Source organism: Malaclemys terrapin, chromosome 17 (assembly GCF_027887155.1).
Source record: "Malaclemys terrapin pileata isolate rMalTer1 chromosome 17, rMalTer1.hap1, whole genome shotgun sequence".
NCBI lineage: Eukaryota > Metazoa > Chordata > Testudines > Emydidae > Malaclemys > Malaclemys terrapin.
The window spans coordinates 23,351,102-23,376,430 of record NC_071521.1 but is presented as its reverse complement, the minus strand read 5'-3'; the positions used below and the strand labels follow the sequence as shown (position 1 = coordinate 23,376,430).

The 25,329-nt window shown below is 52.9% G+C and overlaps 1 protein-coding gene across 1 annotated transcript; it reads left to right on the top strand.

Moving 5' to 3' along the window:
* On the top strand, positions 1-25,053 carry BSPRY (B-box and SPRY domain containing). Its single transcript, XM_054007389.1, has 6 exons — positions 1-360; positions 5,202-5,300; positions 6,821-7,051; positions 14,304-14,329; positions 17,016-17,140; positions 23,306-25,053. The coding sequence occupies exons 1-6, from the start codon at positions 94-96 to the stop codon at positions 23,830-23,832; spliced, it is 1,275 nt and encodes a 424-aa protein (XP_053863364.1). The 5' UTR covers positions 1-93; the 3' UTR covers positions 23,833-25,053.
* The last annotated feature ends 276 nt before the right edge of the window (positions 25,054-25,329 follow it).

Here is a 25,329-nt window from a genome sequence, read left to right as displayed (position 1 = left end):
TCCCCGCACCTGAGACAGGTGCCGCCCGCTCCCAGCAGCTCCCGTGTCCGCCCGGGAGCGGCTCCGGCTCCGTCCTGCCGCGAGCGCGGGCCCATGGCGCAGGAGGGGACGGGGCTACCGCCGCCCGTGAGCGCGGAGCCGGGGAGCCGGAGCCAGGCGGGGGCAGCCGGCGGCAGCGCCGGGCGGGCGGAGCCGGAGCGCGCTGCGGGGCTGGCCGGGGAGAGCTGCCCGGAGCACGGGCTGGAGCTGGGCTGGTTCTGCGCCGCTCACCGCCGGCTGGTCTGCGCCCAGTGCGCCAGGCTGGGCGGCTGCCGCGGCCACCGCGTGACGGCGCTGGAGGAGAAGGCTGCGGATCTGCGGGTAAGCGCGGGGCGCGGAGGCTGGGCTGCTGCCCCCGCCCGGCCCCCGGGGAAGGGGAGGGTGGGGCTGGGCCGCCGGCTGCCTGGGGGCGCCCCACGCCCAGCATCGCCCGCTGGCCTGGATCCCCTCCGGGCGCTCCCCCGCAGGCAGCGCGCCGCGCCGTGCGGAGCAGCCGGAGCCGCTCCCCGGACGGTTGAGAGGGAGAGTCCGGCGCTGCCCGTGAGCGCAGCGGGCTGCCGTGGGGCCGCTTCCCAGCCCTGGTGGGTGACGTCCCCCGGGGCTCCGGCTGCGTGTGACTGTAGCGCAGAGAGCCCAGGTGAGGGCAGGGCCGGGGTGTGCCAGGCGCTGCGCAGACACGTGCTGGGAGACAGGCCCCTGGAGTGGCCGGGTCCCCCTTTGGCGCTGGGCTAGGGTGGGGGTCACTGCGAGCGCCCCGCCGAGGGAAATCAGCACGGGGAGGAGGGACAGCTCTGCGCAGGGATCGCTGCATGAGCCGAGCCAGCCCGGCCAGCCCCTCCCGTGGCCTGGCCGCACTTGCAGAGCAGCTACTGGGGGCTGCTGACCGCTCACCCACGGGGGTTACCGTCACCTCCTTCGGTGCGTGCCGGGTGTGACTGTGACCCTGACAGCGGCCAGCACCAGCCAGTCTTCCTCTAGAAACTGATCCTGGGAAGTGCCCGTCGCCACAATCTCCTGTTTAAAAAAGTTTCAGCCGTCCAACCCGAGAGCAGAAACAATACCGTGTGACTGAGGTGACCAATCGCACGTCTTCAGGAGTGAGTAATGGGACTAGGACCCCTTGTGAGCCCCCCCCCCCCTCGACCTGTTCATAGAATCATAGAATCATAGAATATCAGAGTTGGAAGGGACCTCAAGAGGTCATCTAGTCCAACCCCCTGCTCAAAGCAGGACCAATTCCCAGCTAAATCATCCCAGCCAGGGCTTTGTCAAGCCGGGCCTTAAAAACCTCCAAGGAAGGAGACTCCACCACCTCCCTAGGTAACGCATTCCAGTGTTTCACCACCCTCCTAGTGAAATAGTTTTTCCTGATATCCAACCTGGACCTCCCCCACTGCAACTTGAGACCATTGCTCCTTGTTCTGTCATCTGCCACCACTGAGAACAGCCGAGCTCCATCCTCTTTGGAACCCCCCTTCAGGTAGTTGAAGGCTGCTATCAAATCCCCCCTCATTCTTCTCTTCTGGAGACTAAACAATCCCAGTTCTCTCAGCCTCTCCTCATAAGTCATGTGCTCCAGACCCCTAATCATTTTTGTTGCCCTCCGCTGGACTCTTTCCAATTTTTCCACATCCTTCTTGTAGTGTGGGGACCAAAACTGGACACAGTATTCCAGATGAGGCCTCACCAATGTCGAATAAAGGGGAACGATCACGTTCCTCGATCTGCTGGCAATGCCCCTACTTATACAGCCCAAAATGCCGTTAGCCTTCTTGGCAACAAGAGCACACTGTTGACTCATATCCAGCTTCTCGTCCACTGTGACCCCTAGGTCCTTTTCAGCAGAACTGCTACCTAGCCATTCGGTCCCTAGTCTGTAGCAGTGCATGGGATTCTTCCGTCCTAAGTGCAGGACTCTGCACTTGTCCTTGTTGAACCTCATCAGGTTTTTTTCTGCCCAATCCTCTAATTTGTCTAGGTCCCTCTGTATCCGATCCCTACCCTCTAGTGTATCTACCACGCCTCCTAGTTTAGTGTCATCTGCAAACTTGCTGAGAGTGCAGTCCACACCATCCTCCAGATCATTAATAAAGATATTAAACAAAACCGGCCCCAGGACCGACCCTTGGGGCACTCCACTTGAAACCGGCTGCCAACTAGACATGGAGCCATTGATCACTACCCGTTGAGCCCGACGATCTAGCCAGCTTTCTATCCACCTTACAGTCCATTCATCCAGCCCATACTTCTTTAACTTGGTGGCAAGAATACTGTGGGAGACAGTATCAAAAGCTTTGCTAAAGTCAAGAAATAACACATCCACTGCTTTCCCCTCATCCACAGAGCCAGTTATCTCATCATAGAAGGCAATTAGGTTAGTCAGGCACGACTTCCCCTTCGTGAATCCATGCTGACTGTTCCTGATCACTTTCCTCTCCTCTAAATGTTTCATAATTGATTCCTTGAGGACCTGCTCCATGATTTTTCCAGGGACTGAGGTGAGGCTGACTGGCCTGTAGTTCCCCGGATCCTCCTTCTTCCCTTTTTTAAAGATGGGCACTACATTAGCCTTTTTCCAGTCATCTGGGACCTCCCCCGATCGCCATGAGTTTTCAAAAATAATGGCTAATGGCTCTGCAATCTCACCCGCCAACTCCTTTAGCACCCTCGGATGCAGCGCATCCGGCCCCATGGACTTGTGCATGTCCAGTTTTTCTAAATAGTCCCGAACCACTTCTTTCTCCACAGAGGGTTGGCCACCTTCTCCCCATGCTGTACTGCCCAGTGCAGCAATCTGGGAGCTGACCTTGTGCGTGAAGACAGAGGCAAAAAAATCATTGAGTACATTAGCTTTTTCCACATCCTCGGTCACTAGGTTGCCTCCCTCATTCAGTAAGGGGCCCACACTTTCCTTGATTTTCTTCTTGTTGCTAACATACCTGAAGAAACCCTTCTTGTTACTCTTAACATCTCTTGCTAACTGCAACTCCAAGTGTGATTTGGCCTTCCTGATTTCACTCCTGCACGCCTGAGCAATATTTTTATACTCCTCCCTGGTCATTTGTCCAATCTTCCACTCCTTATAAGCCTCTTTTTTGCGTTTAAGATCAGCAAGGATTTCACTGTTTAGCCAAGCTGGTCGCCTGCCATATTTACTATTCTTTCTACACATCGGGATGGTTTGTTCCTGCAACCTCAATAAGGATTCTTTAAAATACAGCCAGCTCTCCTGGACCCCTTTGCCCTTCATGTTATTCTCCCAGGGGATCCTGCCCATCTGTTCCCTGAGGGAGTCAAAGTCTGCTTTTCTGAAGTCCAGGGTCCGTATTCTGCTGCTCTCCTTTCTTCCTTGTGTCAGGATCCGGAACTCGACCATCTCATGGTCACTGCCTCCCAGGTTCCCATCCACTTTTGCTTCCCCTACTAGTTCTTCCCTGTTTGTGAGCAGCAGGTCAAGAAAAGCTTTGCCCCTAGTTGGTTCCTCCAGCACTTGCACCAGGAAATTGTCCCCTACACTTTCCAAAAATTTCCTGGATTGCCTGTGCACCGCTGTATTGCTCTCCCAGCAGATATCAGGGTGATTAAAGTCTCCCATGAGAACCAGGGCCTGTGATCTAGCAACTTCTGCTAGTTGCCAGAAGAAAGCCTCGTCCACCTCGTCCCCCTGGTCTGGTGGTCTATAGCAGACTCCAACCACGACATCACCCTTGTTGCTCACACTTCTCAACTTTATCCAGAGACTCTCAGGTTTTTCTGCAGTATCATACCGGAGCTCTGAGCAGTCATACTCCTCTCTTACATACAACGCAACTCCCCCACCTTTTCTGCCCTGCCTGTCCTTCCTGAACAGTTTATATCCATCCATGACAGTACTCCAGTCATGTGAGTTATCCCACCAAGTCTCTGTTATTCCAATCACATCATAGTTCCCTGACTGTGCCAGGACTTCCAGTTCTCCCTGCTTGTTTCCCAGGCTTCTTGCATTTGTGTATAGGCACTTAAGATAACTCAACGATCGTCCCTCTTTCTCAGCATGAGACAGGAGTCCTCCCCTGTTGCGCTCTCCTGCTTGTGCTTCCTCCCAGGATCCCATTTCCCCACTTACCTCAGGGCTTTGGTCTCCTTCCCCCGGTGAACCTAGTTTAAAGCCCTCCTCACTAGGTTAGCCTATCGTATCACCCATTGGCTGAATACTTCTGAGGATCAAGCAGGTGCGCAGGGATCTGGGCTGGGCCCTCTCTGCGGTACCCTGGGAATTTCAGGCTAGATCAAAATAACACAAATAAAGTGTAAAGGCCTCCTTGTTCCTGTGGGTTGGTTTTCACATCTAAACCCAAATGACAGGTTTGGTTCCCAGCAATCACACAGGAATTGCCCTATTGCCAAGGGAAATGACAGATTTCAAAGGCAAAACTCTGGCTCAGAGTCTGTTCTGGCTAAACTGTGCTTGTTGCAGGAGGGGGCAAAGGCTGCTTTACACTCCAGAGCTTGGGCTGCCCATTCAGGGCATAAATTAGAGCAGCCCCAGGACTGCTCCAATGTATGTTTGGCTGCAACAGCCCTCCAGAGTCATCCCAGTTGAGAATAGTAGGAGCTATTTTGATCTGGCCATGCCTGCACCCTCCCCTCGTGCGCACTCTATGCCAGTGGCTAGGGAGGTGGCTAAAGCCACTCTGGCAACTCTGCTGTGTGGAGAAAGCCCTTATGCCAGGGATAGTCCCAGAGGCCATTTCCACTGAGGTTCTGTCTCCTCACAATGCCAGAGTGATGTAAAGGAACCAGAACATGACAGAGAATCTGGCCTAGGTGATCTGTATGTAACCGTTTCTCCCTTCCTTCCACCTCTTCCTCTCGCACAGATACTGTCACTGGCGATTGGGAGTCCAGGACAGGTCTTACCAATTAAAACCCACTAACTTTTAGGGATATTTTAGCCCATTTGTGACTTTTTCAGGCAAGGATCGGGGTTTATTTCTTTGTGTAAAGCTGACTGCAATGGGGCTGAGAGCCGGAAGCTCCCGGGCCCCTCATGCAGCCTGTGCTCTAGTGAAGGGACGCTGTATGACTACAACACTTCTGCGAGCTGAGCGCTCACGGTGCCCGATGGGCAGAGGATGCTCCGAGAGAGGCTGTGAATCCAGAGCTCTGATTCTATATTTCAGAATAAAATTGTGGATCAGTGTGAGAAGCTCCAGCTGCAGAGTGCTGCGATCACGAAATACATGGCCGAGGTGCTGCCGGGGAAGAACCAAAGTGCTCTGGTAATTCTCTTTTCTCTCCATGGCACGGTAATGGGGACCTGAGCTTGCTAGTGCAGCCTGCATCTCACAGGTGAACACCCCCCCACTCAGCAATAGTAGTGCTGGCTGCCCAGGGTTGCTGAGATGGCTTTACTCTTTGGTTACTGATTTTATTTAGGCCCTTCTCCCTATCTGACCATCCCCCAGAGCGAACAGACCGTTTTGCTTGGTCTCCTGCAGTGTTAACCCCAACTCTACTCCGTGAGGCAGCCAGCTGAGTGTAGGCACTGTACACATTGCCCTGCTTCCAGCACCCTCTCTGCTGCCCCGTCCTCCTGGGTTCTGGGGATGTGCTCGGGAGCCGAACCCTGAAGTTTGCTATTGAATTTGCTCGTCTCTCAGTTCAGGTGGTGCTGCTTCCTGTGCCTCCCTCGGGCAGCGCTTTCCTTTACAGCGACCATGTCAGGATAACAATACTAGGTCTATTTCTCCCTTTCGCCGAGGCCACGTTACACCTCTCTGGCAGCATCTGTTTCATCCTACACTGATTTTAAAGCCCATTTACCCTGCGAGAGCAGGGGAAAGTGGCCGTAGCATAACTGAGAATCCGGACAGCTATTTCTGTGTAAATACTCTGTGGGTATGGCTATGCTTGTAATGCCACAGTGTAGACGTTATTCCCTATGCTTCTCCCATCGGCCTGGTTTATCCACCTCCCCAAGAATTCTTCCGTCGACCTAGCACTGTCTACACAGGACTTAGGTTGGTTTAACTACGCCACTTTGGGGGGTGGATTTTCCATATCTCTGAGCGATGTAGTTATGCCGACCTAATTTTCTAGTGTAGACCAGGCCTGTGTTAGCAATAATGGCTTTGAACACTTCAATGACCCTAACTTCTCCTGGTTCCCTGCTGTTGCCTGTGCGTCAATAAAAGGCTAGTCAGTTTCAGTTTTGTTTCAGTCAGTTCACTTCCAGCCTCTCCTGCCCTCCTGCAATGGCTGGACTGCACAGACGTGCTTCAGTTGGAGCAGACCCGCTGCTGAGTGAATGGTGGGCGGGGAGGGGGGAACGGCAGCTGTCAGGCCTAATCCTGCAAGCCCTCCCTAATGTGAGTTGAGTCCAGTGGGACTGCTGCAGGGAGCCAGAGCTGCTGTCCTGCACCAGGCGTTGCAGGCTGGGCCTTTGGCTTGTCAGCATGAGATCGTTTCCCTAACATTACATGGTGTAAAACTTGTTTTTTGTATGAAGCTGAAATTTGGGCCTTGCTGGGTGTCTAGTTGGCACTTAGTAGCCATGGCGATACCAGCTAGTGCCTTAGAAACACCATAGCTGGTAGGTAGAGCGGCCTGGTTCCGATCTCACATTGGTTTACACCACTTTAATCCCGGTGATTTCAGGTGGATTGACTCAGCATTAGAGTGCACTGAAAGCCAGCTCCGGTGGTAGCTTTCCAGCGTGCCAGTGGTACTGCATGTAGTGCTTGCTGAGCTGAGGCAGGGGCGCCTGACACCTCTCCCTCCCCTGTCCTTGCTGTGGCAGGGCGCGGCCAGCTGGGCCCGGGAAGTGGTGATCCAGAGACTGATCTTTGTGAGGAATGTGTGTGAGAACGAAGAGCAGCGACTGCTGGAGAAGGTGCACGCGGAGGAGGAAAGGACTCACCAGAGCATCCTGACCCAGCGAGCTCACTGGACCGAGTCCCTGCAGAAACTGGCTGCCCTCCGCACCTACCTAGTGGACATGATCACCAACCTGGATGACCACGGCCTGGTGGTAAGTACCACAGTCATAGAATCATAGAGTATCAGGGTTGGAAGAGACCTCAGGAGGTCATCTAGTCCAACCCCCTGCTCAAAGCAGGACCAATTCCCAACTAAATCATCCCAGCCAAGACTTTGTCAAGCCTGACCTTAAAAACCTCTAAGGAAGGAGATTCCACCACCTCCCTAGGGAACCCATTCCAGTGCTTCACCACCCTCCTAGTGAAATAGTGTTTCCTAATATCTAACTTAGACCTCCCCCAATGCAACTTGAGACCATTGCTCCTTGTTCTGTCATCTGCCACCACTGAGAACAGTCTAGATCCATCCTCTTTGGAACCCCCTTTCAGGTAGTTGAAAGCAGCTATCAAATCCCCCCTAATTCTTCTCTTCTGGAGACTAAACAATCCCAGTTTCCTCAGCCTCTCCTCATAAGTCATGTGCTCCAGCCCCCTAATCATTTTTGTTGCCCTCCGCTGGACTCTTTCCAATTTTTCCACATCCTTCTTGTAGTGTGGGGCCCAAAACTGGACACAGTACTTCAGATGAGGCCTCACCAATGCCAAATAGAGGGGAATGATCACGTTCCTCGATCTGCTGGCAATGCCCCTACTTATACAGCCCAAAATGCCGTTAGCCTTCTTGGCAACAAGGGCACACTGTTGACTCATATCCAGCTTCTTGTCCACTGTAACCCCTAGGTCCTTTTCTGCAGAACTGCTACCTAGCCATTCCGTCCCTAGTCTGTAGCAGTACATGGGATTCTTCCATCCTAAGTGCAGGACTCTGCACTTGTCCTTGTTGAACCTCATCAGGTTTTTTTTGGCCCAATCCTCTAAATCCTCTAAGTCCTGTACTGAGGAACCGGTCTAGCCTGCAGCCAGGCTTCTCTCGCTGCAGCTGATGACTCTTGAGTGCAGCAGTTCGGCAGCTTGTTGCACTGACAACAAGGAGGCCAGAGTTCAAGAGAGACTCGGGTTTGCTTTCCTGGGAAGCAGCTGTGGCTACCCAGGGAGTCACCTGGCTGGAATCACCAGAGAAATGTGGCTGTCCCGTAAGAGCTAGGAACAGGTGAGGGAGCTTCTGAAATGTTCCCACTGGTCTGCGGGTGATGGGAGAATATCAGAATTGTCTTCCAAGCTCGGGATGCACCATCCTTTGGATGCAGGGCTAGAGCAGCACTAACTGCTGCATTGCTTCCTCCTTGCCTGTTCTCCCTTGCAAGCAGATGGGACCACAGGGGCCCAAGCAGGGCCTCAGCGTCTGAGGACTGGACTCGGGAGTCAGGAGGGAGAAGGCCAGCACATGATTTTTCATGGGTTTTTCTAGTTCTTTGTTGTTTTAAAACAGCTCCAGGCAGGTCTACACATAAAACGCTGTGCCGGTGCAACTGCACCGCTGTAGTGCTTTAATGAAGACGCTTTAAACCGATGGGAGAGAACTTCTCCCGTCGACTTGAATAGTTAATAGGCTCCATGAGAGCCAGTAGCTGTGTTGGTGGGAGAAGCTCTCCCACTGACATAGTGCTGTCTACACCGGTGCTTAAGTCGGTATAACTGGGTCGCTCAGGAGCGTGGATCATTCACCCCCCCCGCCCCGCCCCCGAGTGACGTGGTTATACTGAAGTGATTTTGTCGTGCAGAGCAGGGCTCGGTCTTTGGGACCCTGTCTTTCCCTGGAGAGATCCCCTGCAATCTAACAAACCTTGGTGTGAGGGAACTTCTCCTACTCAGTCTGCACGCTCCTTTGGCTGGTTCCTTCCCATTAGTTATTAAATCACCTTGGATCACCTTAACTATTCCTCTCCAGTCAGATGTTAGCAGGCAGTTATCCTGTTTCCCCGACCTTAAGCCATTGCTTAGCTTCATTTAACTTTAAGTGAGTTGCAGGAGCTTTGCTCTCTGGCTGGTCAGTGGAGTGAACCAGTGGTGATACGAATAACAGTGAATCTTTTATTCCGCCTTCTGGTATTGGCCAGTCAGACTTGTCCCACCAGAGAGACGGGAGGCTGGAGCACGAGATCTGTTAAATACCAGCCAGCAAGAGAGTACCGGGTGAAAAGGTCTGTCTGGCTCTTTGCTGCGTAGCAGTGGTGGTGGGTGGGGGCGGTGTGAGGCTTGTAAATGTTTCCACGCTGGGTCAGAGGTTGGTCTCTGGCGGGAGCTGACACTTGATGTTAGTGTGACCAGATGTCCCGATTTTATAGGGACAGTCCCGATATTTGAGGCTTTTCTTGTATAGAAGCCTATTATCCTCCCAGCCCCTGTCCCGATTTTTCCCACTTGCTGTCTGGTCACCCTACTTGATGTGTCAGAGGAAGGGTCTTGCAATGCTCTACTCAGGAGTGCTGCGTGTTTGTCTTTTCCTTCCTGGCTCTGTGGTGCTCAGACTATGGCCTGAAGCAGGAGAGATAAACACACTGACCACACATATAGCTACAAATATGATGGATCCTAGAATTGTCCGGCCCTGGGATAGGATTCTCTAACCCCCACAATGGAAAATGCCACCAATTGACCACACACCGTGCAAAGAAATCTTCCTGAATTTACTTTGGCTAATTAATGCAGGCTCCATAATGAGAAAGCTGATACAAATGTGAATGATGTCTGGTTTGGAGCTGTCATCACCCCCAGGTCTTAGGCCTTTCCCTGAGGAGATGGGGACCTGGGACAGACTGTGGGGGCAAAGTACAATTGCAGTCGCATCTGAGATACCATGAGTCAGACAGCTGATGGGGGGGCTGTACTGACTGTGCTAAAGAGCTGCGCTTCCTGTGGGTTTAAATGCACTGAGGCATCACTGCTGTGTAGTTGCCAATATGTTAAACAGTAGTTGTCAATCGATGGATTGTGGTTGTGCAGAAGGCACTGCATGTTCTGGAGCTCCCGGCCTGTGGAAATGGCTGGGCTGGTCCATCTGCCCCACAGAAATAGATTTCTGTTAATGGTGTCTTATCACTACTGCTCGGGCTGCCTTTGAGCGAGCCCAGGGTGTCCTTTCCGTGTGGAAGCGGGGGAGGGACACCACTGACAAGTGCAAGTGGCAGGGTCCCACCCCGAGGTGCCGAGGGAACGATGCAGCAGGAATAGGCTCCTGGGTGCAGCGGGAGACCCCGGAGCACCGAGGAGTTTGGATCCAGAGTTGCCCTCACACCCTGACCGAGGTCTCCCACGTGTTTCCCTCACACCAGACAAGCCAGCTCTGCTTTTGAGAGCAGCGGTGCCAGTCTGTGGCTCATGCAGTGTCCAGCCACCAGCAGCTCCCTATGCCCTGCCCACACTGTGCTGGCTCTGAGCACGCAGAGCCCTGATGGCACTATGGGAAATGGAGCCCAAGAGGCACTAGAGGATGTGCCCTCCCCCAGCCTGAGCCGGGAAGAGGGAGATGGGCAGCACAGGGCGGGGGATGGGGCTGCTCTCCCACAGGGCCCAGGAAGGACAGTTGTGCTTCCCACAACCCAGGCCAGCAGGAGAGAGGGGAAACCTCTGAAGTGCTGCAACAAAGCCTTCTGGGATGGATGTGGGGCTGGGGAGCTGGAGAACTCCTGCTGCAGATGGCCTGACTGCAAGGCGCCTGCATTGAGGGGTCTCGGACGCCATTGTGGGAGGCACGTTAGATAACAGAGCAGCTGGTAGAACAAGCACCAGGGTGGGTCTCAGGAGCCGGAGCCATCAGGATGAGGGCGAGAGGATCCTTGGCTACCTGTGCCAGGCAGATTTTCCTGCTGCAGGAACTTATTCAATTCACCTGCTTCGGGCATCGCCAGCGGCACAGGCTCAATCCTAGGAGGCAGCTTTAGCCATTTTCAGGGAGGGTGAGGGGTTCGCTGTTCGCTGTGACACTGTCTGTGCCGGGGCGGGCTCGGCGAGGGGGATGGAGGACTTGGGAAGACATCCAAACCCACTGAGACCTTTGCATAAGTGCCCAGGGAGAGATTTTATTGTGAGAACAATGACAATCAACGGCATCCGGTAATACCAGGGTATAAAATATAGAATGACGGGGTAAGTCACACTGGTCGGGGGTTGACACTCTGTGGGAAAGCATAGGGCCAAATATAGTACAACTCTAAATTAATCAAACTGTGCCAGAGAATCACTATGCATACAAATTCCATGCTTGAATAATAAGCTGCAGGAATATAGTACCGACCACCTGACCAGGATGGTGATGGTGACTGTGAAATGCTCCAGGAGATTAGAGAGGCTACAAAAATAGAAAACATAATAATGTGGGAGATTTCAACTATCTCCATATTGACTGGGGACGTGTCCCCTCAGGACGGGATGCAGAGATGAAGTTTCCAGACACCATCAATGACTGCTTCTTGGAGCAGCTAGTCCTGGAACCCACAAGGGAAGAGGCAATTCTCAATTTAGTCCTGAGTGGGGCGCAGGATCTGGTCCCAGAGGTGAATAGTGCTTACCCGTTCAGTACTAACAACCATAATGTAATTCCATTTAACATCCATGCAGGGGGAAAGTACCAAAGAAACCCAACACAGTAGCATTTAACTTTAAAGAAGGGAAACTACACAAAAATGAGGCTAGTCAAATGGAAATTAAAAGGAACAGTCACAAGAGTGAAATGCCTAGTAAACTGCACAGAAACTACTTAAAAATACTGTAATAGAGCTCAGACTAAATATGTACCCAAATCACATCAAACAAAACAATAAGACCGAACAAATGCTACCATGGTTAAACAGCAGCGTCAAAGGGGGTTCGAAGCAAAAAGGCAACATTTAAAAATTGGATGTCAAATCCTAAGGAGGAAACTAGAAAGAAGCATGAACTCTGGCAAGTCAAGTGCAGGCCAAAAAAGAATTTGAAGAGCAACTAGCAAAAGGCACAAAAACTAACAGCCTGTCAAAGGCTGTGGCTACACTATGCAGTTTTTAGTGACGCAGCTGTTCTGCTAAAAGCAGTGCAGTGTAGCTGCTGTTTGTCGGCAGGAGAGAGCTCTCTTGCTGACAAAAAACTTCCACCTCCCATGAGCAGCAGCGGCTTCGTCGGCAGGAGAGCACTGTTCACACTGGTGCTTTTCGTCAGTAAAACTTGTTGTTTGGGGGTGTGTGTTTTTTTTAACATGCCCGACAAAAGTTTTGCTGATGAAGTGCCAGTGTAGACAAACCCAAATAGTCAGTGAGGCCTTTGAATGATCGAGGTGCTAAAGGAGCACTCAAGGAAGCCAAGGCCATTGTGGAGAAACTAAATAAATTATTTTCATTGGTCTTCATTGCAGAGGATGTGAGGGAGATTCCCACACCTGAGCCATTCTTTTTAGGTGACAAATCTGAGGAACTGTCCCAGATTCAGGTGTCAATAGAGGAGGTTTTGGAACAGATTGATAAATTAAACAGTAATAAGGCATCAGGACCTGATGGTATTCACCCAAGAGTTCTGCGAGAACTCAAATATGAAGTTACAGAACTACTTGTGGTACGTGACCTACTGCTGAAACCAGCCTCCGTGCCAAATGGAGGATAGGTATTGTAATGCCAATTAAAAAAAAAAAAGGCTCCAGAAGAGACCCTGTAAGCCTAGCTTCAGTACTAGGCAAATTGGTTGAAACTAATAGAAAACAGAATTCTCAGACATATTGATGAACATGATATGTTAGGAAAGAGTCAACACAGCTTTTGTAAAGGGAAATCATGCCTCACTAATCTATTAGAATTCTCTGAGGTTGTCAACAAGCATGTGGATACGGGTGATCCAGTGGACATAGTGTACTTGGACTTTCAGAAAGTCTTCGACAAGGTCCATCACCAAAGACTCTAAAGCAAAGTAACCAGTCATGGGATAAGAGGGAAGGTTCTCTGATGGATCATTGATTGAAAGATAGGGAACAAAGGGTAGGAATAAATGGTCAGTTTTCACAATGGAAAGTGGTAAATAGTGGGATCTGTACTGGCACCAGTGCTGTTCAATATATTCTTAAACGATCTGCAAAAAGGGAATGGTGAGGTGGGAAAGTTTGCAGATGATACAAAATTATTCAAGATAGTTCAGTCCAAAGCTGATTGCGAAGAGTTACACGGGGATCTCATAGAACGGGATGATTAGGCAAGAAGACATTGATAAATGTAAATTAATGCACATTGGAAAACATAATCCCAACTATACATACAAAATGATGGGGTCTAAATTAGCTATGACCACTCAAGAAAGATCTTGGAGTCATCCTGGAAAGTCCTTTGAAAACATCTGCTCAATGTGCAGTGGCAGTCAAAAAAGCTAACAATATTAGGAACCATTAGGAAAGGGATAGATAATAAGACAGAAAATACCATAATGCCTCTATATAAATCCCTGGTACACAGAAACCTTCAATGTTGCCTGCAGTTCCGGTTGCTCCAGCTCAAAAAAGAGAGATTAGAATTGGAAAAGGTACAGAGAAGGGCAGCAAAAATGAAAAGGAGACTTCTGAGACTATTGATTGCCACAATCTCAGGTTTCATTAAAAATATATATTAGTTTCTAGCTTTAATGGTTGCAGAGGGAAGCTTTTAAATGGGACCAGAATGCTCCTTAAAAGCTCAGAAACCAGAAGGCAATAAAATGATCACACTTTTGATTATTTTTCGGAATCATGTGATTTCTCAGCTAATCTGATTGGGAGGCTGAACTCCTGATTTCTGAGTGCTGGCGGTTGGTGAGGCTCAAACAGAAATGATTCCATGACCTCAAGAAAATATGAGAAAATAAAAAGACCGGGGCTGTTCAGCTTAGATAAGAGACGACTAAGCAGGGATCTGATAGAGCCTAATCATGACCGGTGTGGAGAAAGTGAACTGGGAAGTGTTATTTACTCTTCACATAACACAAGAACCAGGGGTCACCCAGTGAAATTAACAGGCAGCAGGTTTAAAACAAACATAAGGAAACATTTCTTCACACAACGCACAGTCAACCTGTGGCACTCCTTGCCAGAGGATGTTGTGAAGGCCAAAAGTATAACTGGGTTAAAAAAAGAATGAAGTTCTTGGAGAATAGGTCCATCGACGGCTATTAACAACGATAGTCAGGGCTGCAATCCTATGCTCTGGATATCCATAGCCTCTGACTGCCAGAAGCTGGGACGACAACAGGGGCTGGGTCACTCAGCGACTGCCTGTTTTGTTCGTTCCCTCTGGGGCACCTGGCACTGGCCACTGTCAGAGGACAGGACACTGGGCTAGATGGACCATTGGTCTGACCCAGGCTGGATGTTCTTATGAGAATTTCAGCTTTTATGATTGTCTCTTTCCTTGTCCCCAGCACGCGGAGCAGGAGATCTTCGAGAGGTGAGTAATCAAATGTTCACGGCCCCTCCTGACTCACTCTCCCCATTCTGCGAGCACAGTGTCTCACACCACGGCTCGTGTGCAACATAGAGCAGCACGTCATTGCCAGATAGCAGGGGACTGACTGGTGCTGCTTTTGGTCAGGGCATAGTGCCAGGGGACTGAGAAGCTGCATGCATATAAAATGCCCCTTGCCCAAAATATCCCACTGTGGCTTTGCCTCACATGCTGCACTATGGCTCAGACGTGGGGACCTAAATTCTTCTGTTTGGCACCTAGAAATCCTGGTGGCCAGGACACACCCAGTGGATCTAGATGTAGTAAAGCTGATTTCCACAGATGCCCGGGACACGCTTGCACAAGTGTGCTGCACACATAAGCACACCCTTTTTCACTTTCAGCAGCTGATGATTTGGGGCTTTATCTAGCTCCCATTAGAGCCTATGGAAAAGCTCCCCTTGTCTCCCCTAGGAACGTGCTGGGGACTGCCTGTCCACAGAGCCTGCAGTGCTCTTTACCTACGGATGGGCCCAGTACAGCATTGCACAGAGGGGTAACAATTTAAAGCTGTCTTCAGCCTTCCTAGCTGAGGGCTCTGCATTCACGCAGCCTCCTTATTAAACAGACAAGTGAGGTGCAGAGTGGGAGCCTGGCAGCGCTGCCACTGGTACCAAGCACCCATTGCTCTGTCTGTGCCCGTCACTGCTCCTGAGAAGGGGAACCTGACCTGGCCTAAGGCGATGATTTTACAACTAGGATTGAAATTGGGCTGTCCTTCACCGGGTGGGCATTGGGTGCTTTGAGTGCCCCCTAGGAGTAGTTCTAATTATAGTACTTCTTAGCACTACCTGGAATCCTGATTATTTACTCCTGAGGGCATTCTGCACCAAAAAAATAAAAATTCTGAGCACAATATTTTAAAATTCTGCAAATTTTATTTGTCAAATCAATGTGGAGGCTCCAGCCTGGCATTGGGGAGCACAGACCACTGGCTGCACAGAGGTGGGAGATCACTGTGCAGCTGCACCCTGGAATACAGACTCAGCAGTGAGGCTGCACCCAACCCTGACACTGTGCAAGGACCGGGCCTGTCCTAGAGACACCCCAAAGCCCTTCCCCTCCATGCCAGATGCACCAGGTGTGGGCAGGCAGACTCAGCAAGGCAGAATCCAAGTGTGGAAGGCTTCATATGGGGGGATCCAGGTGTGGGTTGAGAGGGTTCTGTGTGGGGCAATCTGGGTGTGGGCAGCTCAGTGGGGGATCCAGGTGTGTGGGGGGATCTGGATGCACAGGAGCTTGTTAGGGGGTTCTGGGTTCAATGGTAATGGGACTCTGCAGGGGGTCCAGGTGAAGGTGGTTAGGGCTCAGCGGGGGTGTGTGTCTGGGCATGGGGCGGGGGGGGGATAGAGCTCGGCAGGGGGGTCTGGGTGTGGGGGGTGCAGTGGGGGGGTCCAGATGCTGGGGGAGTGGGGCTCAGTGGGGTGGGGATCCAGGTGAAGCTGGTTGGGGCTCATTGGGGTGGGGATCCGGGTGCGGGTGGCTCGTTGGGGTGGTCCAGGTGCAGGGGGAGGGGGGCTCATCAGGGGGTTCTGAATGTGGGGGGTGAGGCTTGGCAGGAGGGTCAGGTATGAAGGGGCCTGAATGAATGGGGGAGCAGCTCCCTGTAGAAGGATCCCTCCCCCTGAAGCTGAGGAACGATGGGTGTAGGAAGTGGGGCAGGGGAGGAGTTTGCAGAGCTTCCTACAGCTGGGGGAGAAATCTGGGGGTGGGTCTGACCCGGCCCCAGATGCTGTGTAAGGGAAGAGGAAGCCCCATCCTCTCCAGCCCAACCAGGACTAGCAGCTGAGCTTGGCGCAGGGTAGGAGCCACCAGTCGTGTCTTCCCCAGTCCCACCCCCTGCCTCACAATGATTTACCTCTCTGCTGGCTGCCCTGGGTAAACATACTGCTGGGGAGGGTCACATGACTGCTCTTGTGGCTTCCCTTTGCTTCCCCTTCAGAAAGGCAGTTTTCTGTGGGAAAGCGAAGAAATCTGTGAGGGACATAAATTCTGTGCATGTGCAGTGGCGCAGAATTTCACCAGGAGTAATTGTTGCACATTTCTGCCTTCTGCCTGAGCAATAAAGCATGGCAGGTGATTAGCAGCAAACTTCAGGGCCTCAGCCTTTCCTTACGAGCCCAATAAACACCATGTGTGTGCCACTTACTGTATGGATTTGTCTCCTTTCCATGCTATGTCAGATCCTTCAGCAGTCTCTCTCAACATGTTACTTTGCTGGCTGTCCCTACCCCATAGCAATGCGGCTTTGTCTATAAAAGGCCTTACAGGAAAATCTGATTGGCCCACCTTAGCACGTTCATTGTACACCCCCATTCGGTGGAGCTGTCTCAGACCGATTTGCTCTGTGTCGACTGGCGCTGTGGGAAGCTGAATGACTCGCTGGTACTGGGGTTTGTCTGTTTATAACTGCCTGGAGTCAAACCCACCTGAAACCAGCACTGGGGATTCTAGATGAAGAGACGCCTCGTCCCTGGTGTCACTTCGCTGCATTCAGTCGTACCCCAGGGATGAACCTGGCTCGGTATCGTTGAAGTAGTTCCTTGTGACTCTAGGTTGTGTGTGTATCTTCCAGCACCTGACACTAAATCAATCCATTTCCTAATAAACCCTCTCATTCACTTCCTAGGACAGAGGCAGCGGAGGGAATCCTGGAGCCGCAGGAGTCCGAGAAGTTAAACTTTAATCAGAAATGTGTTCAGAGTCCATTACTGCACCAGCTGTGGGCCTCTGCTGTTCTCAGCTGTGCCACAGGTCAGTGTCTTGCTCACAGCCGCACATTCCTCTGGGGACTCCTGGCAAGTTGATTCATTCTGTGCCTAAGCAAACATCCTGGCTGCATGATGTTCATGCTCCCCAGGTTTGTGTGCGTGGAAGCAAGTGGGTGTTGAGAGTCAATCTGTAACTTCAAAGCATGCTTCAGATTCACTGCATGCACTAGTGCACTTGACGCCAGAGAGATGTTTGTTAGTGGGAATTCCTCCCCCACCGGTCACGATTCTCTCAGTAGCAGCGATCACTAAAGAGAACAGAGCTGATCCTTGTTTGCTTCAGCAGGGAGATGCTAAAGAGAAATGACCTAAAGTACAAAAGTGAAGCCAGCTCCTTCAAACAGCACTGGCCCAGAGCAGAGGCCCAGGCCTAGCTTTAAAAGACCTCATGTTAATAGCAGTGTTGCCAAATCTCACCACTTCATTGCAAGGCTTGTGGATAGCGGCTATTTTACTTAAAAACCCAGCTCCTGGACACTATTGATTATGTGACAATCTCAGCTTTCCTTGAAAAATAAATGAGTTTCTAGCCCTAATGGTTGCAGAGAGAAGCTTAAAAATGGGACCAGCGTGCTCCTTAAAAGCTCAGAAACCAGAAGGCAATACAAAGAACCTGCATTGGATTATGTTTCGAAATCATGTTGGTTTTTTAAAGCTAATCTCCTGATTTGGAGACTGAGCTCACGATTTCTGAGTGTTCGGGGTTGGTGAGGCTGTAGCAGAAATGAGTGCATTTCGGGAGGTTGTGGAAGCTCCTTCACTGGAGGTTTTCAAAAGGAGGCCGGACAGCCATCGGCCTTGACTTGAATGGCTTAGTCACAACAAATTCTGCATCTGGCAGGGGGTTAGACTAGATCAGTGGTTCTCAACCAGGGGTCTGGGGCCCCTGGGGGCCGCGAGCAGGTTTCAGGGAGTCTGCCAAGCAGGGCCTGTGTTAGACTCGCTGGGTTCCAGGGTAGAAAGCTAAAGTCCCACCACACAGGGCTGAAGCCCAGGGCCCTGAGTCCCGCCACCCGGGGCTGAAGCCTAAGCAACTTAGCTTTGCCGGGTCCACTGTGGTGTGGGGCCCCGGGCAGTTGGCCTGCTTGCTGCCCCTTAATGCCAGCCCTGGCTTTTATATGCAGAAAAACAGTTGGTGTGGCACAGCTGGCACGTGGAGTTCTTATAGCATGTTGGGGGGTGGGGGGCTCAGAAAGAAGAAGGTTGAGAACTCCTGGACTAGCTGACCCTTGCAGTCCCTTCTAGCCCTATGGTTCTATGATTCTGTGTAGTGTAGATCGACTAAAGAGGCCTCAAAAGCATAGCTCATAGATTCAGAGATTTTAAGGTTATGGGGACCGTTAAATCATCTGGTTTGATCTCCTGCAGAACACGGGCCATAGGAGTTCATCATGACGAAGGGCTGCTCAGCATGGGGACGTTTACCAGCACAATCGAATTACAGCAGTAGTTATACTGGTATAACTCCCTGGTATAAGTCTGGAGTAAGAGTGTCCACACAGGGAGTTATGTTATACCAGTATAAATAAATCCCCCACCACAGACAAGACCTAAAGCAGAGGCCCCAGCGTGCAATGCTGCTTGGACCCAGGTGTGCCTTCTGGGAGGGGTAGTCTCTGGGGGCTGCCCCTCTATATTAAAGGTGAGGGAGCCCGCATTCTGCTCCCCTTTGTGTAAATGCAGTGCCAAAGTACATAAGAGGGTGTTATAAAGCGGAGGGTGATCAATTGTTCTCCTTATCCATTGAGGACAGGTTGGACATTAGGAAAAGCTTCCTATCAGGGTGGTTAAGCACCAGGACAAATGGTCTAGAGAGATGGTAAAATCTCTGTCATTGGAGGGGTTTAAGAACATGTTGGACAAACACCTGTCAGGTTTTATTATGTTATTATGTAGTCCTGCCTTTAGTGCAGGGGACTGGACTACACGACCTCTTGAGGTCCCTTCCAGTCCTATGATTCTATGATTCTAGTTCATCTGCCGCTAATTCACCCACCATTTCTGAGGGGGCTTGGAGACTGCTCCTAGATTCATCAATTCCATGGCTAGAAGGGACCATCTAGTCTGACCTCCTCCATCACACAGGCCATGGAACTTCCCCACAATAATCCCTAGAGCAGATTGCTTAGGAGATAATCCAGTCTTGATTTAAAGATGGTCAGTGATGGAGAACCCACCACGACCTTGGTAAATTGTGCCAATGCGTAATTACCCACTATTAAAAATAGACTTCTTAATTTTCCAATTTGTCTAGCTTCAACTTCCAGCCATTGGCTCCTGTTAGACGTTTGTCTGCTGGACTGAAGAGCTGTCCCCCCACACAGTCACCCCTTAATAGACTGAGCTCCTTGGGCCTATCACTTTAAGGCAGGTTTTCTAACCCTTTCTGTTCCTGCCCCCTCTGAAACCACGGCAGCAGGCTCAGGTCATTAGGCTGCCGCGCTCTGAGTACCAGATGCTGGTTTGTTTCCGGGTCCTACAAAAGTGATCGTACCAGGTGCAGGACATCAGTGCAGCTGAGGGTGCTCAGGACCTGGCAGGATTAGGCCCAAGATGAGGTGAGCATGCTATTCCCCTCCAGCCCCGCCCCAGCCCCGCCCTGCATGTCTGCCAGGGAGGAGGTGACTCACCTGCTCCCAGCCTTATCTTTATGATGATGTCTTGTGAAACGGGGGAAGGGCCAGGAGAGGCCCCAGCAGATAGAGCCCCCTGCCTGGCAGGGAGCAGGACCAGGTGACTGAGCAGAGGAGGCTGCAGCCCCAGCTCTGTACTAGAGGATTTGAAAAGCAAATCGGCAGCCGCACAAATAGCAGATCTGGAGGGTGACGGGGTGATGCTGAGCCAGGTACCCAGTGCAGCCCAGCCCAGCCCTGCATGTCTGCGGGGGAGGAGGTGACTCGCTGTATCCCAGTGCAGCCCAGCACAGCCCTGCATGTCTGCGTGGGGGGAGGTGACTCGCTGTATCCCGGTGCAGCCCAGCCCAGCCCTGCATGTCTGCGTGGGGGGAGGTGACTCGCTGTATCCCGGTGCAGATCAGCTGAGGATGGGCTGCATGGAGGGAACATCCTGCACTGGAGCTGGGGGGAGGGATATGGTGCCGGATACCCCAGGCAGGGCAGGATCATCAGCAAGGGTGTTGGAGCCTTCCCGAAAGTGGAAAGGCCGGGGGCCCCTGCCCCTGAGGCCCCTCCCCTTCCCCCCATGGGCCCGCCCCCCACTCCTCTTCCCCTGGAGACTCCGCCCCCGGCCAAGCCAGAAGCAGAGCCTGGCCCCCCGCATCCCAACCTGGGTGAGGTGGGGCCGAAAGCAGCCCCCTGCCCATGTTCCTGCCCCCCAGGTCTCCCGCCCAGCACAGGGGGAGGGACCCAGACTCACCACAGCTGCCTGTGCGGCTCTCCCTGACCCGGCTCCGGGCGGTCCTAGGGTTGCCAGGTGTCCGGTTGTGACCAGAACACCCGGCCGAAAAGGGATCTTGGCGGCTCTTGTCAGCACCGCTGACTGGGCTGTTAAGTGTGATTGGCGGGGCTGGCAGGCTCCTTACCCGACTCCATGCAGCTCCCTGGAAGCAGCAACATATCCCTCGGCTGCTAGGCGGAGGGACGGCCATGGGGGCTCTGCACGCTGCCCGCGCCCCGAACACCGGCTCTGCAGCTCCCATTGGCTGGGGACCATGGCCAATGGGAACTGCGGGGGTGGTGCCTGAGGGCGGCGGCGGCAATGAGTGCACACCACACAGAGCCGCCTGGCCATGGCTCTGCCTAGGAGTGGGAGGAACATGTCGCCACTTCCTGTGAGCCCCCCGAGATAAGTGCCGCCCGCACCGCACACCCCAACCCCCTGCCCCAGCCCTGATCCCCCTCCTGCACCCAAACTCCCCCATGGAGCCCGCATCCCCTCTGACAACCCAACCTCCTGCCCCAGGCCTGAGCCCCCTCCTGCACCCAAACCCTTCTTTCCCGGCTCCACCCCAGAGCCTGCACCCACAGCCAGAGCCTCACCCTCTCCTGCACCCCAACCCCCTTCTCCAGTCTAGAGCCCCCTCCCACACCCAAACTCCCTCCTACATCCCTGCCCTGAGCCCCATCCTGCACCCAAACTCCTTCCCAGACCCCACACCCCCCTTGCACCCCAACCCTCTGCCTCAGCCCGGAGCCTCCTCCCGCACCCTAAACCCCTCATTTCTGGCTCCAACCTGGAGCCCACACCCCCAGCCGGAGCCCTCACTCCCTCCCGCACCCCAACCCCCGACCCAGCCTGGTGAAAATGAGCGCGTGAGGGAGGGTGGGGGAGAGTCAACGACGGGGCTGGGGGATAGAGTGAGCGGGGGCAGGGCAGGGGCAGGCCAAGGGTGCTCAGTTTTGTGCTATTAGAAATTTGGCAACCCTGACGGGGCCTCAGAGCTGCAGCCCAGCCATAATTGCCGCACGGGCAGCTGGGAAAGGTGCAGCAGACGATCCGCCTGCCCGCGGCCTGTGTCTCCGCCCCCCGGACGCCTCGCCGAGGGCAGGTGGAGGGTCTGCGTGGCTCCCACAACTGCCCGGGCTCCATGCTGGCCTGACCGGGAAGTGGGGCCTCAGGGGGGGGAGAGAAGGGGAAGGGGGCGGGGTCTGCCCTGGCCAGGCCCGTCCACTTTCAAAAAGGGGTGGGGGAGGCTATGGCCTGAGTTCCCTGTAAGCTGCACCGCAACTCTCTGCCCCAGCCCTGAGCCCCCTGCACACTCTGAACCCCTCAGCCCCACCCTCACCACATGAATTTTTGTATGTGCCCCAATATGAAGGTGATGTGCATCACCTCCATATTGGAGCACATAAAATTCATTCCGCACATGGGTGGGACAAATTAGAGGGAACACTGGCTATGGCCCCCTAGCCCCCCCGCCCCCGCCCCCCCCGCGGTTCTGGTGCCACGGATCATCAGCCGTGGTGACAGGTAGAGAGATCCCAGCCAGAAGGGACCCAGGATCCTGTCTCAGTCGAGGATTGCAGCAATGGGGGAGTCTACACCAACAGGGTGGCTGGCTGGGCTAGGAATGGGCTCCTGCACACTGAGAGTAGGGCCAAGATCCCCCCTGTGCCCCCTGCCTCCCCTCCATCAGAGCTGAGTACTTGTCTGGTTTGCTAATCTTCCCGCCACTGGGCCCAAATCAACCATTCATCCCCCACTGCATTCTGGGCTGCCAAGAGCCAGGGCAGGGAACTGCGCCTACCTCTGGATCTGCACCAAGTGGAAACCAGCGCTTCCAGAACTGGGTGGGGAAAGTGTGTCCTCAGGGCCACATGCAGCCCCTGCCTTCATCGTGGGGAGCCCAGTGGCCAGGAGCCTAGTCACGAGTGGGCCTGGGGGGAACCTCAGGTGTTGGATGGGGTTCTGCACCATATTACACTTCTTGTTTGAAAGGGGAAGGAGGCTGCCCTGGCACCAGCCCAGCCAGGAAGCCCACTCGACCAGCTGGATCTTCTGCATCAGGTTGGGAGGGGGGGCAGATGGAAGCCAGGTGGTAGCTGTGGATGGGTGGTGGCCTGTGAATGCACCTGCCTCCTCCCTGCTTGGAAACAGGTTTGGCCAAAGCTGCCAGCCCTGTGGCCGTGCTGCCCTGGTCCCCACGGAGTACTACCCCTGGGACCAAGGCAGAGGTCTCTCATGCCTTGCCCTGCCCCTGCTCCATCTGCAATGTGCTGAGAGCCTGAGGCATCCCGCTCACCAGCCACCCTCAGCACAGAGCCACGCCAACCTCTGTGTCCCGGCAGCAGGGTGGGCGAGCACTGCGCAGGGGAGATGGCTCATAATGGATGGGATGGAGGGAGCCAGTCGGGACCTACTGCAGGCTACAGCTGGGAGACCCCTGGAGCCAGTGCCCAGTGGGACTATCTGGGGTACATCCAACTTGTGCAGGCAGAGTCTTCCCCAGCATGCAGGGAGCCCCCTCCCCAGGGAGCTGGCCTGCCGACCCTGGAAGGTGCTGCTGCTGGGCGCCAGAGGAAGCCGCGTGGCCACTTCACAGGGCTACTGCCTAGGAAGACCTATAAAAAGGGGAAATGTGGACATGAGCCCAGCTCCCTCCCTGGCCCAGTGCTGCTGGGGGAGACAGGCTGATCCTGGCCGAGGTCCCGCTGCTCAGCCTGTACTGATTGTTTGGCTTCCCTCGCAGGTTTGGAAGAGGTTCACGTAGATGAGAAAACTGTCAGCCCTCTGCTGGCCCTGTCTGAAGACAAGAAAACCTTGGCATTCAGCCCCAAGAAGACAAAGCCCTATCCAGACTGCCCCGAGCGCTTCGATCACTGGCCCAATGCCTTGGGCAATAAAGCCTTCCACAAAGGGACCCACGCCTGGAGGATCAGCGTGGACAAAAGCTGCGCGTACAAATTGGGCATTTCTTATGGCTCCTTGCAGCGCAAAGGGGCTGGCAACGCAGCCCGGCTGGGCTACAACCCCTTCTCCTGGGTGTTCTCGCGCTATGATAAGGAGTTCCGCTTCTCGCACAACAGCCATCATCAGGTGGTGGAGCTAGTCAAGTGCCCCGTGCAGGTGGGTGTCCTGGTCGACTTAGATGGGGGGGAAGTGCTGTTCTACGACCCTACTGCCTGTGTCATCCTCCACTCGCACCGTGAAGCCTTTACTGCACCTATCTACCCTGTGTTTGCCGTGGCTGACCAGAGCATCTCCCTCGGTCAGTGAACGAGGCCTGGCACAGGGGCAGCAGCTCACCCGCCAGCTCTGTGCGGAAAAGGGGGAGCTTTCTGCAGAGACACACAATTTGGCACACCGCCTGCTGGATCTTCAGTCACTCCAAGCAGCCAGGATGGGGCTGGCAGCCTGAATGCACTGACACCTTATGTCCAGGGTGCCAGGGGGACCACACTGAGATTGCTCAATCAGGGCAAACTGCAACGAATGGGGCAGACGATCCCCCAAACTGGAGGTTATTTCTAATAATTAGATTCACCAATCCAGCAACAAAACAGCTTCTCTAACATCGTCCTGGTTACTCAGAAGCCACAAACACATCCAGCCCTGGGCTCCCACCCAGACAGCCCAGTCAAAGATGATGAGGATTACTGAAAATCTTATTCATCATATAAAAAGTTCTACCAAGCCCAAAGGATTGGACACATTACCTGCCAAGTCAATGAATATTTCAGGTCTTACCCAAATACATGCTTACAGCCAATTCTTATTAACTAAACTAAGATTTATTAAAAAAGAAAAGAGAGAGTATAGGTTAAAAGAGCATTATACATACAGATATAAATAAAATTCTTAGTTTCATAGTAGAGATTATAAGCTTTAAAGTTGCAAAGAGTTCTTTCAGAATTATTTCCATAAGTTGTAATTAAGGCTACGATTCAGTCAGGGGTATTTTTTAATAAAAGTCACGAACAGGTCATGGGCAATAACCCATGTTATTGTGACCTGTCCGTGACTTTTACTAAAAATACTCCTAACTAAATCTTAGGTGCTGCGGGGTGGAGCGCTCCAGCAGACGTTGCTGCTCATGGGCGTGGGGGCAGCCTAGGGGGCAGTCGCACCAGCCGCTGCAGCTGCAGAAATCACGGAGGTCCCGGAAAGTCATGGAAGCCGTGAAAGACTCGCAGCCTTAGTTATAATACAATGTCCGATATCAGGGTGAGCCAGACTGGAGCTGGAGACCTCAGTCCTGTGACTCAAACTTCCCCTGATGAAGCTTAAGCAGATCTGAGATAACAGGATCAGGGCCCAAGAGTTCTTGTTACAGATCCCTGGCAGGTATTCCTTGGGTGAACAATAATGGCTTTGAAGTAGAACCTCCTATTCCCTAAGCACCACTGGTGATTAGCTGCATCAACTGCCCATCTCCCACCATTTACAGGCAGCTTACTATAAACACCACAGAGAAATAAAGACAATGATATTACTACAGTCACGGTTCATCTCAATGAATTAACAGAATACAGTGACGGACAGAAACCATTTGGGTACATTGTCAACCTCTAACAATATATATGTAAACACACATAGTCATTATCTGCTACGATGTCTCTAAAGGTTAGTTAGCCCGCTAGTGCTAAACCCCTTCTGGCTCAGTGTCACATACCTAAATAGGCTCAGGCTTTAGCCCAGGTGGCTGCTCTGAGCTTGTTTCTTAACAGCAGTAGCCCCCTAGAATTCTTTCTAGGCAATCTGGTTGGACTTGCC

What these genes read in the sequence shown, in the direction of transcription:
- BSPRY (XM_054007389.1), top strand. Translation starts at nt 94, where the DNA reads ATGGCGCAGGAGGGGACGGGGCTACCGCCGCCCGTGAGCGCGGAGCCG. An exon ending in GGAAGAACCAAAGTGCTCTG is followed by an intron (nt 5,301 to 6,820) that starts GTAATTCTCTTT and finishes TTGCTGTGGCAG; the next exon opens with GGCGCGGCCAGCTGGGCCCG. An exon ending in GAGCAGGAGATCTTCGAGAG is followed by an intron (nt 14,330 to 17,015) that starts GTGAGTAATCAA and finishes TTCACTTCCTAG; the next exon opens with GACAGAGGCAGCGGAGGGAA.